Source organism: Neopelma chrysocephalum, unplaced genomic scaffold (genome assembly GCF_003984885.1).
Source record: "Neopelma chrysocephalum unplaced genomic scaffold, ASM398488v2 Primary Assembly neopelma1_104, whole genome shotgun sequence".
In the NCBI taxonomy this organism is placed as follows: Eukaryota; Metazoa; Chordata; class Aves; order Passeriformes; family Pipridae; genus Neopelma; species Neopelma chrysocephalum.
In genome coordinates this window covers 260,791-278,495 of record NW_020897768.1, presented here as the reverse complement: position 1 = coordinate 278,495, position 17,705 = coordinate 260,791, and the positions used below count along the sequence as shown (strand labels likewise).

At 39.8% G+C, this 17,705-nt stretch overlaps 1 protein-coding gene across 1 annotated transcript; it reads left to right on the top strand.

Annotated features, from left to right (window-relative positions):
- Positions 1-301: 301 nt before the first annotated feature.
- KLHL31 (kelch like family member 31) lies at positions 302-11,898 on the top strand. The gene is made up of 3 exons (XM_027696005.1): positions 302-503; positions 2,828-4,031; positions 5,898-11,898. The coding sequence occupies exons 2-3, from the start codon at positions 2,860-2,862 to the stop codon at positions 6,628-6,630; spliced, it is 1,905 nt and encodes a 634-aa protein (XP_027551806.1). The 5' UTR covers positions 302-503; positions 2,828-2,859; the 3' UTR covers positions 6,631-11,898.
- The last annotated feature ends 5,807 nt before the right edge of the window (positions 11,899-17,705 follow it).

The following is a 17,705-nucleotide window of genomic DNA, read 5'->3' as shown; positions in this document are numbered from 1 at the left end:
TATATCCAACCTAAACCTGTCCCTCTCCCTAACCATACTGGCTTTCATCCAGGCTCCTAGTTTTGAGCAGGGGAACCCAGTGGCTCACCCTACACTTACCTGAGACAATTACTGCCTGCTGTGGAACTACCATCTTCACCTTCCCTTCCCTTTCCTCCCGTGTACCTATGCATTTGCAGGGTCCAGGCTTGTACTCTGGATTTCCAGTGGCCAGGCAGTCCAGGAAAGCTGAGCTCCTGTGGCTGGGCAGAGGCAGGGAGCAAGGCATGGAGAGGAGGGGTCATTTTAAAGAGCACTCAAGCGCAGGCTCCAGTCTCCTTTGCTTGCTGTGACAGCAAAGTATCTCATTGGAAACCACAAGCTGGGACTTACCAAGTGGCCTCTGACCTTTCTCTCTCTTTTTTACCACAATTCCTCACTTTTTGTGTTCGCATTTTCCAAGGAAGACACGTTTTCACTGACAGCTTCTTGGACAGCTCTGGAGCAACGTTTTTCTGAGGAGGGTAAGGGGTTTTTAACTCCTCAGTTTGATAGTGTTTAGAGGGTAACATTTTAAGGGGGGGGGAGGTTGGTTGGTTGAAGGCATTGTTTTGGGATCCCAAGTGATATTTGGCATGAGTTGTTCTTAAGCTAAAATAAATTAAGTGAAAGCAAATAGAAAACCAAATCACCCAGGGTTTTCCAAGTTAAGTAACCTGGTTTTTTTTATAGGATCATTTTATTTGTTTCACTGGGCTTGTATGTCCTGTCACTTTTAGTGCTTGTACACTAAACTGGCTGATGAAATTTATGGTGATGAAAAAGTGTTTTTCAAGAAAAAATCTTTGGGTAGTAAGCATTTTTGAACAGAGCTTAAAATGCCATGTATTTAAATGAGTTCTGCAATGATGCAGTGAGGCAATAAACATTAAGTGCTGCATGTATTGAAAATTTTAAGTTATGGGTCTCTAAAAATACTTATAACAACAAGATATGACTGCCAAAAGAATATGCCCTTGCCAACTTTAAAGTTGCTGCTATTAATATGCAAAGCTAAAACTCTATGTAGAACATACAAAAATATCCAGAAGTTTTGTTTTCCTTTTTTTCTATGCGAACAAATATACGCAACACTTGCAACATCACAGGTTTTTTGCAACAAAAGCTGTGTTAAACAACCAAGTATTCTAAAACACTAGTTATACCTTCAACTGAACCTGTCTTAAAATGGCAAGCTGCTCGGAGGTTGCTATTCTGGGATGTGACTCTGATAGGTCTCAACAGATGCAGCTCCTGGAATGCAGCCGGAGCAGGGGGAGCCGGAGCAGGGGGAGCCGGGCAGCAGCTGACCCCTGCGCTGGCACACTGACATATCAGGGATCACAGCTCACGTCAGCACAGGCTGACACTGATACTTTGGGCACACATGGCTTTCTCCCTCGCCTGCTCTGCACATGGTCATCACCCAGCAGCAGCAGCAAAAATCTCCTGGTGCTCGCAGGCAGCAACCATTCCTTTCTATAATTAAATTATCATTTTATTACATGCTTAAGGAAGAACTGATGTGCTGAGATTCTAGACTGAAATATTACTGAAGTCTTTTTATTAAGTTATCTACAATAAAAGTGTATTTAATTATCATTAATTAGCATTTCTTCATGTTCTGGTTTTTATGACTGCAAGGATCACAAAGAAAATTAACATGTGTAAATTGTTTTAAAATCAGTGAATATATTGGAGATAAATGCTATATTTGAATCTATTTGAATGCTGATCTCTGCAATTCTGTTTAAACTGTGTTACTGAAGATCAGTGCTTTCCTTCGAGTATATTTGCACATACATATATTTGTTTGAAGCAAATCCTTTGAAGACTGCTTTGGGGCTGTCTTACATTGCATTTGACAAAAATGTGGCTCTTCATTTCAGCAAGAGCTGGAACTTGCCTAGAGTTGATACATATAATTTAAATATATGTGTTCTAATATAACTATATGGGACTGATTCTTACCTTGACACATACAGAACTTGTTTAAAGTAACACATCCCAACTGAGTTTGCATGACATTGTTTTCAGATAGAAATCAGACATCTTCTCCATAAATCTCCACAAAATCCGAAAAGTAGGATTATAGGTTTTGAATTACTGATGCTGAAAAGCAAGCAAAGTGTGCTATGTCGAGAAAGTATTTGCATGTCTGACATGGAAAATAGAATATTATCAGTCTATAAAATCAAAAGTTACAAAAACCTGGAATCAGTTTGGAGCAGATCGTAAATCTAAAATCAATATGACATCATACTAAAATCCACTTTCTCTTTATGTCTCATCTTGCTTTTTTTTTGTCTTTAAGAATTTTCCCGGTCTTAATGTTTCCCAGTCCAGTTCTGAACTCACCTGTAAGTCTGTACTAGCCCTGGAGTAAGGATGAACAAAGTTGGGGCCCCATATTTTTCCAGTGCTTCTGGCTAATGAATTCAGATCTAGAACCTGGCTAATTTAAATACATATTTACAAAATTTTACACTTTGGCAAACTCATTTAGAGATTTTAACTCTTTGAACGTGATGATAACAAGTGAATGTTAATTTATGGCCCTGTTATTTAAAAAAAATAAATTACTGACATACTTGTAGATGCATTCTTCACAATTTAAGTATTGATTGTTAATAATAAACAGCCACACTACAATCTAGAACAGAATAATAGTTCTTAGGAAGATAGATTAACCTGTGTTTGGTTTTGTGGCATTAGTATGTATTGACAAATATTAGATTTGTTGCACAATCACATAGCTATTAAATTTCACAACTGTGGTGTAGCTCTAAACGTTTTAATTTAATTTTAGCCAGCTCTTGGCTGTAATATTTCATTGCAGTCATGGCCCCTAAGAAGAAGAATGTGAAAAAGAACAAAGCAGATATCAATGAAACTACTATCATCGTGGAAGATGGCCCCCTCAGTAAACTAAATGGCTTGAATGGACTCTTGGAAGGAGGAAATGGTTTCAGCTGCATCTCATCTGAAGTTTCGGACCCATCATATTGCCCAAATCTCTTGGAAGGTCTAAGTAGAATGAGACAAGAAAATTTTCTGTGTGACTTGACTATCAGTACCAAAACCAAATCCTTCAGTGTTCATAAGGTGGTGATGGCTTCGAGCAGTGAATACTTCCACAACATCTTAAAGAAAGATCCATCCACTCAAAGAGTGGACCTCAATGATGTGTCCCCATTGGGTCTAGCTACTGTTATCACCTATGCTTACTCTGGAAAACTTACTCTCTCACTTTATACAATAGGTAGTATTATTTCCACAGCAATTTATCTACAGATTCACACCCTTGTAAAGATGTGCTGTGATTTTCTAGTCCAAGAAATCAGTGTTGAGAACTGTATGTACATTGCTAATATTGCAGAAACGTATGGACTAAAAACAACCAAGGAAGCAGCGCACAAATTTATTAGAGACAACTTCATTGAATTTTCAGAAACTGATCAGTTCCTAAAACTTACTTTTGATCAGATTAATGAACTTCTTGCAGATGATGACTTGCAGTTGCCTTCTGAAATTGTTGCATTCCAGATTGCAATAAAATGGCTGGAATTTGACCAAAAAAGAGTAAAGTTTGCTGCCAATCTCTTAAGTAACATCCGTTTTGGTACCATCTCAGCCCAAGACCTTGTCAATTATGTACAAAGTGTGCCAAGAATGATGCAAGATGCAGACTGCCATAAGCTCCTAGTGGATGCCATGAACTATCACTTGCTTCCCTATCACCAGAATACACTTCAGTCCAGAAGAACAAGGATCCGTGGAGGTTTCAGAGTCTTAGTTACTGTTGGGGGACGCCCTGCTCTAACAGAGAAGTCTCTCAGCAGAGACATCTTATACAGAGATCCTGAAAACGGATGGAAGAAGCTAAGTGAAATGCCTGCTAAAAGTTTTAATCAGTGCGTCACAGTGATGGATGGATTTCTTTATGTGGCTGGTGGGGAAGACCAGAATGATGCCAGGAACCAAGCCAAGCATGCAGTCAGCAATTTCTGCAGGTAACTGGTTATTTATTTAAAAGAGATGGAGGTATCTATTCCACAGAAGGTAGGCAGATAGACTAAGCTGGTTTGTGTCATGTAACATGAACCACTCGGATAAAGAGAAAGGGGACAGTGTGGGGGAGGTATAGATGCTATTCTAAATTAAAGTCTGAATGAACAGAAATATGCAACTGGAGTTATGCAAAAAACTTCACCATGATTGCGCGTGCACAATCAGAAGTGAGGAAAACCTGAGAAAACTTACTCCTAGTAGAGGAAGTAAATAGGAACATAAATAGGAAGTCCTGGGATGTTCTAAGGTACCATTAAAATGCACCAAATCAGACAAGGTGAGAGTTTTCAAATTTTTAAAACCTTAGATGTCTCACAGAAAGTTCTGAAAAACACCTTTTAGGTGTTAACTTCTAGTCTTAACTTTCTATGCACCATCTACTATATTTTCAACAGCTTTTATACTGCATTTCACACCCCTTAACTTTTTATTATTTTCAAGAGTTTAGAAACAGCACCATTGCTTGAGAGCTGTATTTTTCTCTTCTACAATGTACTCCAAATAATGCCTCACTTCTGAAATATTGCAGTTCCTATCTACAGCCATCGTAGGACTGCACTGGTGGTAGCAAGGTCAGAAGAGTGCATAGGCTAACATGCAATAGTCAAATGGGTGGTGCTAGTTTTTAAATAGTTCAACCTGAAAGCTGACAGCACACAGCAGCTTGAAGGAAAGGCTGGAGGTAAGAAAACTCAGCTTTTTATCTACTAACAGACTATGGACATAAAACGGCAATACACAGCCACAGTCCTACCAATGGTTCCTTTTCTGCTCCCAGAAGGAACAGTCAGCTTCTCCTGAGGACATCAACCAACATACAAAGTCAATGAATGAGGAACCTTCTCTAGATCAATTTTATTGTGTAATCTACTTAGTCAGAAAAATATATCACATAGAAGAGATTATGCTGTTGCTCTCCTGACCTGCTGCCTTTAAGCTGTGCCTCACATTCTCAAAGGAGCTGTGCCCAGTGCACACCTTGGTTGTGAGGAGGAGGTGGGGGAATCCTCATTGTCCATGGCTGAATGGATTCTGCTCCTTGTTGTACCATTTACCTTGAGCATGTCAAGTCACATCAGTATGTCTGTGGACTTGCAGATGACAATGCTGAACAACAGCTAACAATTAGTGTTTACTTTCCCATAGTCTTTTTCTCATGTGATTTTCTGATCCCCTTAGCATGCAACAGAAGTGTGTGGGTTTACTAACGTACCTTACTCAACATCTTCAAGAGTCATAGTTTGACATTTCATATTTCAAAATCGCTTAAATATCAAGGACGAGGAATGTTATTTTAGATAGGAATGGTATTAGAAAGCACAGATGCTCTTTTCACATGAACTTTACTCCATATGAGTGGCAGGGAAAGCATACTCACCATTTAGAAAGTACTAAGAAGATGCAAGTATAAATCACCAACTAACATTTTTTAAAACTCTTTGAGGAAATTTAGACATCTTTGCTGTAGGTGTAAATTGCAAAAAAAAAAATTAAATTTCTATTGTATCTTGAAAGTATCTCTTCCTAGTATTCTAATGAGATTATTGTACAAAATCAAATTACATAAGAATTAGATTTACTTCATTGAAATAATAGGTTTGAATGACACAAACAGATTTTTCTCCAATCAAAACCTGAATTTATTTGGAAATTTAACCAGGAACACCAGTTTCATTACACTGACTTTTCATAGGCTAAATAACTATCTGAAATTTTAGCAATTTTGCTCTTGCAGCAGTGACATGGAAATCCTGTACAGTTTAGCAGAGCACTATGTGAGACTGTTACCCTCTTTTTAATGCTTTCAGATATGATCCTCGTTTCAACAGCTGGATTCACTTGGCAAACATGAATCAGCGGCGCACCCATTTTAGCCTGAATGTGTTCAATGGCCTCCTTTTTGCGGTGGGCGGTCGCAACTCTGAGGGATGCCTCTCCTCTGTCGAATGCTACGTGCCCGCAACTAACCAGTGGCAGATGAAGGCACCGCTGGAGGTGCCCAGGTGCTGCCATGCCAGTGCCGTGGTGGATGGTCAGATCCTGGTCACAGGAGGCTACATCAATAACGCTTACTCTCGCTCAGTGTGCATGTACGACCCCAGCAAGGACAGCTGGCAGGACAAGGCCAGCCTCAGCACCCCAAGAGGCTGGCACTGTGCAGTGTCCCTTCTGGAGAGGGTCTATGTCATGGGTGGGTCTCAGCTGGGAGGGCGAGCCGAGAGGGTCGATGTTCTCCCTGTGGAGTGTTACAGTCCTTACACGGGGCAATGGAATTATGTGGCACCACTTCAAACCGGAGTTAGTACGGCTGGCGCCTCCACCCTTAATGGGAAAATTTACTTAGTGGGTGGCTGGAATGAAATAGAGAAAAAGTACAAGAAATGCATTCAGTGTTATAACCCAGATCTTAATGAATGGACAGAGGAAGATGAGCTGCCTGAGGCCACTGTGGGCGTATCCTGTTGTACAATATCCATGCCCAACACTAAGACAAGGGAGTCCAGGGCCAGCTCAGTCTCTTCTGTCCCAGTTAGTATTTAAAGACAGGTCTAACCAGCAATAAGTTAAAAATGTTTACCAGCACAGCAGTATAATTAACCCTTTAAGTAGAATTTTTGTGCTTGTATGGAAAAAAAATAATTGGCTTTGCAAACATTTTAACAGTGCAAACTGGCTGGTTTTCATGAACTTTAGTACAGGTGGTGTGAAACAGCACATTAAGGATAAGATCAATTTTCTTAGCCTGAAGAGAGAGTTAACCCATAGCTGCAGGATTTCATTCTCTTCTTGACTTTGCCATTGACTTACTATGCTATCTGTGGCATATCATTTCATTTTTTTATGCCTTGGTTTGCTTACCTGTAAAATTGAGATACACTTGCTGTAGAAAATTGTTATGAGGCTTTTTAATACTAAGCTTTAAATGCTTTCAGAACCCAAAATGAAAGTCAAATATGGCTAGTAATAAATCTCAACATAGATCAGAAATGGGCAATTCGTCATAAAATTGCCATAAAACTCATCATTTTTGTTATTTTCTAAGCTTTTTTTTTTTTTTGACAAACAGAAGGGAAAAAAGGCAAACCAAAAATATAGCATATAGCACGTGCATACTTTCCTTTTGGGGCAGCAGTATTCACAAAAAAATTCTCAAAGCATTTTCTCCTTCAGAAGTTAGGAAGAGAACTTCATCTTCTGCCATGAAACCCTTTAATTCTTATATCAAATGCTGTGACATGGCTTTCGAGACCTGAATCCACAAAATACCTTAACTCCTGTAAGCGCTTTGGGCCAGCCCCAAGAGCTACCTTGGGTGCCAGATGGCTCTCCCAACCTCTGTTTATACCAGGGAGCAGACCACCACCCCATCTTCCTCCTCATGCCAGGGAGACGCCCCTGTCGTTGCAGGTGGGAGGCACAAGGGCCAATCTGTATGATTCCTCCTGTTCCTGCTCTTCCTCTCTGTGGAAATGTATGTCTGGGTTATCTTCTCATCTGAGAAGGTCCTCACCAATGCAAGGAGCTGGGAGCTGCTGCAAGGGCAAAACATGGAAGTTGAGTTCATACCAGGAGACACTGGGGGCTCATGGCATCTGAATATGGAGAAGATGCACAAAGCAAACTCTCTTAGTATTATTCTGGGAAATAACTGGTGGAGTGAGGAACAAGGATATAATAAAGACTTCAGGATCTGCCTTTAAGAATAGGACATGTGTGTGGAAAACTGAATCATGGGAAAACTTTCCTTAATAGGAACAAAGAGATACCTTAACACCTTTCTTACCAGATGTGGGCACAACACCCAAAGTAACCTTCTCCTGGACATACCATTATGTATGTCCTTCTGAAGCCTTCATTACAGCCCTTTTTATGGAGATTTTATTCACGTTATTCCAAAGGGTAGACTAACGCTCTGTGTGTTGAAGTCTGTGAATTTTTCCCAGTGAGTGGAGTCTTTACTCAACTTGGATTACCTTCCAAGAACTTTTCTTCCTGACTTCAGCGTGAACTGGGAGAGTTAAGCAGGAAATCTAATCCTATTCCCGTAGCCAAAAGGATATGCAGCCCATCGTGTCCCCTGAGGATTTGATACCAAAAGACTGTGCTGTCAGCACAAAATTTCTACATCCTTCTGTTTGGGGGGGAAATAGGGAATACAAGGAATTAAAATGATTTAATATAACCAAGAGGGCAGCAAGTCTAAGGTATCCAGAGATAGTATTTAGAAATTTAAAAAACAACTATTCTGGCCTCAGACACACATTGGATGAAATTGTCATGAAATTGTCATATGCAAGTGGCTCTTTTTTTTTAGGAATTCAGTCCCAAAGTGCTATGAATAGTCAGATGTTGCTCCACGCTTTTCTATTTGTGAGCAAACACTTCCTGTACATTGACAACCATTTTGGTTTTGAGCAGAAAGTTATTTGTGAATGATGGGCTAAGTGCAATGAAACTAATTTCTTGCTACTTAAAGGGTTAAAAACTTTGGGGGCCAAATCCTTTTCATCTTACTCACAAAAACGGTTCCATTGATTTCAGTGGGACTACTGAATAAGATGTACAGGATTTTGAACTCTTGGCCAAATTCTGGCAGAACAGTAGATAAAGATGCTTGCTAAAACTGTCATACCCAGAAGGAAGACTGTCCTCTGCCTCCACTGCCCTTCACCACAACAAATCCATGAAGGCGTGTCCTAGGAGCCAAATACCAATGGCCACGTGTTCCTTCTGTAGCACAAGTTAGGTATGTACTTTGGGACAAAAATCTTACATAGATTAAGAAATGTTGTTGTTATCAGTATAACACTTCAGGGTGGCTTTATATTATTTTCTCTAAACATCTGTTTAGGCTTCAACTGCACATTGAGCCAGAATTTGGCCCTTAATATGTGACACTATTAGCTGGACTTAATATTATGTTGATCATACCATGTACTGAGCTATTTGTGATATTTTTATGTATGATCTTGTTTTGTTAGAACTGTGAAAATTATTTGTATGTTGTGTTTTATGGGACAGTGTCCTTTCATTGTCCAGTACCGCATTTTCGATCTTCAGATGTTTAATAACAACATGTCAGTTGAACTCAAAATATTGTATATCCCAAAAAGAAGTTTTAAAATACAGTTTAGGAAGTACTGTACACATTAATATTAAGTAGAGCAGAGGACTTCTAACTGTATGAGATGTAGACTGTTAAAGCACTACAGGGGTCTTCTTTAATGATATACTAGTAGTAGGAAAAAAAATATAAGCTGTTATCCTCAAAATTCCTTATAAAATGGCCATGCATTTTATAGTCAACATCTGTGCTTCAAATTCAAATCTAAAAAATAAGCTTTCTTCAGTCTGTGAGTGAAGCAGTTTGCTAAGGTTTGTTTTTTTGTTTATTCATGATTGTTTAGGTGCATGGGAGAGTGTGTTACAAGGTTGTGAGAGAGGAACTTACTGTTGTAAAGTTGTGCTGAAAGGAAGATGTAGTGTTTAGTTCTTAATTGAGATGAGATCATGATCGTTTAATATCTTCTTAAAGTTAATCTGCAAGATTGTCTGTGGATCAATCAAGAGTCCAGTAAATTTAAATGCCGACTTCTATCTGGTCAAAGAGGGAAGCAGACAAAATTAACATCAACCAAACCAAATGAGGTGTTCAAAAGTGCTTTGTGTTGAGATTTTTTAAATGGCAGTTTTTGCAGGAAAAAGTATGTGATAAATGAAATGACTGAGTAAGACCATGCTTTATATTATCCTGAAACCTAGATTAGTTTATCTCATGGTTGTAACTCTTCCCAAACCATAGTGGCTTTAGAGAGTTTTTCCTTAGTAGCAACTGGGTTTGGTAATTCTGGTTGCAAACCCAAGAGTCACACAAATAGTTTTATGAGCATGCGTACTTTCTTGAATTCAGTGGGACTTCTGCTATATACAGTTATTCTCATGGATTTATATTTGGAAAATTAAAATACAAGAACTAAATCCATGAGTAGACAAATATCAATGTTAGTGACAGCCAACATGAATGTATTAGACTGATCCTCAACATGACCATTCACTTACCATGCTGGCACATGACATTTTTTGAGACCCAATTACCCCATAAGGATATTATTTCCTGGGGAATTGTTGTTCAATGAAATCCTATGTATGCTCCAAGGATTTTTGTGCAACACACAGGATGGGAGATGCTTGAGGCTCCAGTCAGTAGAAAGGGAAAGATGGAGCCACTTATAACAGTCAGTAGACTAAGATTTTGTTACAATTCTCAAGAATGTTTGAGAAAAATGTGCTGGAAATAAGCACCTACTTCAACACATAGCTTTCTATAAGCAGCTTTGCTTATGTTGCATGACTGAGATGGGCTCCATAACTGAGATTTTTCTAATGAAAAGCAAGGCTCAATTTTCAATTGCCTGTAACTTCAGGTCTCATTTCAACTCAATTTGCAATCCATTTTAACCCATTTACCGAAGCTGGGAGATCTTGTTCCAAGTCTGGATCCACTCAGAGAATGCGATTAAAGCCAATAGTTAGTCCTCATATAGTTCCTTGGGCTTTTTGCAATTAATCTTCTCATCTTTTTGCATAAGTACTCAAAAACATTGTAATGCACAGATTTATACTTTGATTCCTCCTTGCAAGAGGAAGATCTCTTGTCCCTATTAGTTTCTCTTTTCTTATCCATAACTGAGTGACTAACAGGGCACCAAAGAAGATGCACAGATGTGAACAGCACATCTGTGAGTCTGATTTTAAAAATCTCATTGCTAGTGGCCACAATAAAGAAAAGGACACATTCTGAAATGCCTGCTGAAAAAAAAGGGTGAAAAATGAGTTACTGGTGCTCATTTGCAAGTGTGACACTGCTCAGAGCTCTGTTCCCAGGAATTTCCTAAAGAATAAAGGAAAATAGATGCAATTCTGTATAGCTGGTGTGAGAGATTTGGTTAATGCCAGATGAGTTTTACCATGCAAAAGACATACTTGTCTCAATGAAAATTTTCAATAACAATATAGGCAATCGATAAACTTATAAGGAACACATAGTCAGTTTCTGTTGGTAGAATGGGAACACACACACTTAGATAAACTGGATGTTATGCTAGTTGCAGCCTTGGCAGGTTTTTTGTCAACAAGAAAAAATAGTAACTTATTTGTATAAAGCATTTTCCTGGCTTGTTAAGTGCTAGACATATTGCTTATACAGAAGGGTTTTCTAACTGTACACTTTAAGGATGGACTGTGATAACACAAGGGAACATATTTCAACAGAAAAAAAACCTGTAAGTGTAATGTGAGAATGTTACTACTTAAAAATTAAAATTTGTAGTGCAGCAGTTGTTGTTAAGAGGAAAACAGCATGTTGGTATTTTTCATTGTGTGCTTTAAATAAAGCTGACGACACATGGTGCAAACAAATTTTTCATATTGTAAAATCAGTTGGAAACTGCGAGAGTGTCTTTCTGACGAACGCCTGGTTGCAGTTGAAATATGCTTTGTTTTCTGAGCCCCGGGTTGATCCTTGCTTTCATATCAGCCAACTGGAATGTTGTTACACCCGGACTGTCAAACCACCTTCACAATAAGCTGTATAGTGTGACACTGGAGCCATTTTTATCTTTTCTATTTCATTACAAGGACAACAACTTGCTTTTTAACAATAAATTTCACAGTCTTTTGTTGTAATCAAAATGCCTAACAAGAAGTGATGATGAATCAGATGTCTGATTAGTAACTGAACATGTTTTCATTTGGATTGTATGAGTAGCAGTATAAAAAATAAAAACATCTAAATTTCAAGGAAAAAAATAGTCCAAATTCTGAAGAGCAAATAAGTTGAGCCACAGATGAGAGGATCTGAGATGCCAAAAATCATGCCACATGTTTTAACACCAAGGGCTTGGTTCAAAGTGTGATTCTTTAGATTTGGCTGATGTCACAACCTGAAGGGTTACCCAGCCTGCAGCTGTGCAGAGATCATGACTGTGCGTTCCTAGGATTCTGTAATATACAAGGATGCAGAGGCTTTGTCCTCTAAAATTTTCTACTTTATTACAGATTACCACAAAAATCACTGCTAGCAAATATACTGGTAGTTAATAAAGCTAAAATGATGATTAATAAAGTCAGTATGAATGAATATATATCAAGATACTAAAAATTATTATCAGCAATCAATAATACAGTATTAATTAATAGTATGGTGTCAAACAATAATAGCTTCAAGCAGTGTAGTACAATCAATGATAACAACAACCAAGTAGGCATATACTATTACAATTACTGTAACTTATCCTAAACATCCACTGGTCAGATTATGTGACCAATACATCTGTTCTAGAACAAGCAGCAGTCACAAGTATTGAGGCCATGTTACTGAGAACACAGCTGCGATGGGCAGGGCATGTCTCCAGGATGAAGAACCACCGCCTCCCTAAGATCCTGCTTTATGGTGAACTTGCCACCGGCTGCCACAAGAGAGGAGCCCCGAAGAGAAGATACAAGGACTCCCTGAAACAACATCTCAGCCTTGGCCATATTGATCAATATAACTGGTCTACTCTGGCCTCCAATTGGGAGGTCTGGAGACACACCATCTATAACGCTGCTGATGCTTTTGAGAACGCACGCAGGATCACTCTCGAGGAGAAAAGACAACGCAGAAGGAATCGTGCCTTGCAGAATATACCACCTAAGGAGTCCTTCTGTTGTGCCTTTTGCAATCAGACATGTCTATCTCGTATTAGCCTCATTAGCCACCAGCGTGCTTGTAACAAATGTGGATAGAGCCTTTCCCAAATCTTGGTTCGCGAAGCCTAGCCATGAATGAATGACTGTAACTTATCACCAGTGAAGAAAATTTATCAACAATAATATAATAGTATATACACTTCATATATATTACATTTAAATGAAGAAAATTAGACAGACTTAAGAAGAAGCCAAACCATCTCAAAAGGGAGGAACAAACTGATTCTGGAGGGGACACCCAACCAACCCCAAAAGAGGGCAGCACAGATGCAAGCAGTAAGAGAAAAGACAGAGTCTCCCTTCCAGACAGATCCCTGACACAGAGTCTGGAATCAGCCAGCATCCCCAATGAGAGTCCAAGAGCTTGTGGACACTTCATGTGGGATTCAGCTGGGAAGTTCTCAGAAAGAGACTCCATTTTGGATAAAAATTAAGTCCTTTTTATAACAAAAGGACTTCAGCATGTGTAGGAGATCCTACTTTAAGTGGTTAATAGATGATGTTAATTTCTGTTTTTCATCTCTAACAGCCAATAGATGATTCTGTTTTCTACTTTTCCAGAGCAATTTTATATTTCTATGTTGTTTTCCATTTTCTCAGATGTTAAGTTGTCCTTACAGTCTCTTGGTCTTGTGCTTAGTGGTGCTACCTTGGGATGTCTCTGGTTTCTAGGTCCCCAGCTGCACTTTTCAAGGATGCTTGTGGTTCCCAGGCCTAGTCTTCAGCCTCACAGTCCCATGCTGGCTGACCTTTCTCTGTCAGGAGTTTCAACAGACAATTTCTTCTGTGCAGCAATTTTCCCCTTCTAACCAGGCTGCTCATAGCAGGTGAGCCAAGGCAGCAGGGTGAGCCTGATGGCTATGAACCAGGACCCATGCACATCTGGAGCAGCAGCTGGGCTCCTTAGGGCAACTGAAAAGCTGCTATATACCTGTGGCTGTGCTCACCTGTGCATCAAGTCAGGGGGTCAGGACTCAGTTGTCTGAATGTACCTTGTGCAGATGCCTCAGGTACTGCAGAGCATCTCAAATGGCACTAGGTGTCAACTTGTGGGCCGCTAAGTCAAGTCTGGAGAAGGGGATTCATTTGCCCCGTTAGTCCCTGCACAGCAGTCCAGAAGTGCATGGCTGTCCTATGTGTATGCTAATATGTCCACTGGTCCTGGCTGCCTTGGGTACCTTCAGTGATGATGATTTTGAGGAAATAAAAGGGACAATTTTGCTTCAAAATTCAGGAGTGATTTTGAGGAGTCAAGCCATGAGTCTGTATTGTAAAAACTGCTAGAAAGACAGAACTTAAAATTAGACTAAGATATAAAAGCAAAAATATTGTAAGCAAGTCTTGACAATGCTAAAGCAAACATGGATTAAAGTAGAAACTATCTGGATCCTTTATTTCTTAAAATATTTGCCTTGTTTCTTAAGGGTCTGAGAAATCTTTATTGCAGATATATTTCAGAGTTTACTATGTCATCATTTTCCTTCCAAAAACACTGAAATAATATGAGTGAAATATTTATTTGTCAAAAGCTGGTTTTCTGTAAATTATCCATAATTTAGTTATAGTTATAGATTTATGGTGTCCATTGTAACAACTAAACCCCAATATGTAGAGGGTATAAATTGGTATGCTGCTTCTTTCTGTGAAATGTTTATAAGATAAATGTTACCCAAGCCTATGGCAACATGTTATTTTTTTCATTGAAGGACACCGTGCATTCTTTAAGTAGAATCCCTATATAGCACAGGAAGTTCCACCTGAATATGAAGAACTCTACTTCCACATGTGACCATGCAGTGGAACAGATTGCCCAGAGAAGTTGTGGAGTCTCCCTCACTGGAGATATTCCAGAATTGCCTGGATGTGATCCTGTGCCATATGCTCTAGGATGCCCTTGGTTAAGCAGGGAGGTTGGACTAGAGGATCCACTGTGGTCCCTTCCAACCTGATCCATTCTGTGACTCTGTGACTCTGTAGTCATGCGAGAATAGCTGAGAAGAATCAGAATTCTGCTGAATTTAATTAGGAACAGACAAATTGAACAGACTGCTTTTTTTGGTGGTATTTATATATGGGATTATTCTGAGCCAAACAGTAAATTTGTTGAAGTTACTTATCTAAAGGAAGAGAATAAATTGAGATTAAAGGTCTTGCAGCCTGTAGCCTGTGTTCTTATCACTGAAAGCGGCCACAGAACAAATCACGACTTCTCATTTTATGTTGAGTAATACCACGGTGCAAATGGTTATTCAGGGAATGTCTTTCATAAAGCAGCACACTGAAGAGCTGCTCAGATAACCAGGCCTTGTTGCTTTCCTGAAGGCAGCAAAGCTTGCCTTCCTCAGCCTACCTTAATGTCAGCTTCTTGCCTTTAGTCAAGGACACACGGCTTGTCCAGTAAATTAAATTCCATCTTCAATTCGGCGCCAAATCCTCAAGCATGCCGATGGAGCATCACTCTACGCGGGATCTCCTCTTAAGGGCTTTGTTCCCCTAAGTTGTTTCGGGAAGGAGACACTGGAGGGCACCAGAGGGTCGGAGCTGGCGGCCCCCGGGGCGGTCGGGGTGGGGGCAGCCGAAGACGGTCCCCTGCGGCAGCAGCTGGAGCCGAAGCGTCCCTGCCAGCGTGGGCGTGATGCCGTGCTGCGGCATGTCCATCCATTGTCCGCAAACATTAGGAGAAAAGATTCGCACCTCTGGAGGATCCCAACAGGCTGGTTCCAGAATTCGAAAAATGCAGTGTAATTTCAATGAGGATGAGATGAAAAATTCACATTTGCTAAAATCAAAGTGCACAATGGTGCGTGAGGTTTGACAGCATCAGGGAAAGGCTTCTCGGCTTCAGAATGAATTTTTTGTTATCTCCAGAGAGTACCATCCCTCTTTCACAAGGAAACGGATACAGCCTTGACTGGGGAACATACATGTCTTTCATCTTTTTGGCTCACACTAGAAACTTGGTCTGCATGTTCCAGATACATGATCTCTCCATCAGCCTATCCGACAGTTTTTCAGTCTCCTCTGTCAGAGCTGTTCCAGTTTGAATACATAATTTAATATTTACCACCGTTGCAGGGATGTGTATGTGAATACATTTCTTTTCAGCTTCCCAAACCAGTGCCCTAAATGTTGATATCTCAGCTCAGGAAAAGTTCTTGCAAGAACATATTTTCCTTTCATCCCAGTGCAGTATGAACACATTTTTTAAATTACTGACATTTAGCAGATGGGAAAAACAGTTATTTCCTATGTTGCTGCGAGAATGGTGCAGCCAACAGATTCCTGGCCCAGCTGCTGCTGTTATGCTGGTCATTGCATATACTTGAGAGTTCAGCCAGTGAATTATGGTTTGCTATAATAAGAATATTTTGCTTTCCATTAGATCACACTCAGAGGAACAATAGCAAATGCACTGAAGCAGCAAAAGTGGCCATCAGTGACATTTCAGGGTCTCTTTGCTTCATTGCTGATGTCAAACAAGTTCTGGTAAAAGGATACCTTGGCCACATTGCCAGAAGTAACAGATCAGCTCTTCTGAAGGATAAACAGATGAACTGCTGGCCAGGTGAACTGCTAAGTACTTAGACTCCAAAGGAATCTTAACAAAGCTGAAAAAAATGAAAGTGAAGATCATAAATCGTGTATTAAAACTCAATGCAGAGCTCTCTTATGGTATTATATGAGTACTAAATAACACCCTAAGCTGTTAGCAGCAGCTTGAATTCTTCTTTTTCAAAACTCCCTTTGAAACAAAAAATACATCTATCTCCTGGATCAAAATTGTTGCAGGGAGTCACAGAGAAGAGTTTGGTTCACCCAGCAGAAGCAGAGCAGGAGGATAGGTCACTTTGGGTCATGCTACCAGAAGCAGGATCTGTTCATATAAGAAGTAAGTGTTCAAAGAATTCCCATATGACATCTCTTTGGAAGGGCAGACCACTTAAAAAAAGGCCAGATCAGTCATGCAAGTCATGCAACTGAGGAGATGCAGGCATTAGCTTCTGTGTAACCTAAATGCTCTCATATCTGCCACTGCTCCTTTGAAACACCCAGGGCAACCCAAGGTCAGGAAGCATAGATTTAGGCATCTATATATGCACTAGATGTTAAACCTCCAGTTACAGGCAATACAGCCAAAAGTACAAAATCAGCCAATTCAGGCACATGAAGTGATTTATTCGGTCACTCACAAGTCCTACTTTGAAATGACATGAGTTGCCCCTGAGGCTTTGCTGACTGTATTGGCTAGAGACAAGCTTCATACATAAATGTCCAGCACTGCTTGAGCACTGGGAAGATGTCCTGTCTGGCATCCAGCCATCCCAAAAGGACATGGATTTCCCTTATGTTATAAGAATCAGACATGTCTCAGACTTCTGAAATACTTCCAAAGGCACCAATATTTAGGCAACTGAATCAAGGCACCAGCCTCCATAGTCAAAAAAATAGCAAGCATATTTTTATCCATACCTACATGTAGGCACATTAAGGGCCTCCATCTTGAACTGAATTCCACCTAGATATTATCTGTTTTTCTCTGCACTTGAAAATTTTGTTGTCTTGAAGTTTCATTTTGAGGTTGTCATGTCTTTTTATTTTAGCCGCTCTCACACTTTGTTTCACTCACCTGAAATACTGTCCATCAACAGTTTGCATTCTTAAGCCTTAACAGGCTCGTGCAGAACAAATACATGTGTACGCAGGTAGCTCAGCATTTAGAAACTGGATTTGAAGCTTCCTAACTCTGGATTACTCGTGTTTTGCAAGGAAGACCCTGGAAGGCAGCCGTATGACCCTCCTTCAGAGTACAGTGATAAAAAACTGTAGTTAATGGTAGTTATGGGTGACACAGGAACAAAGGTATG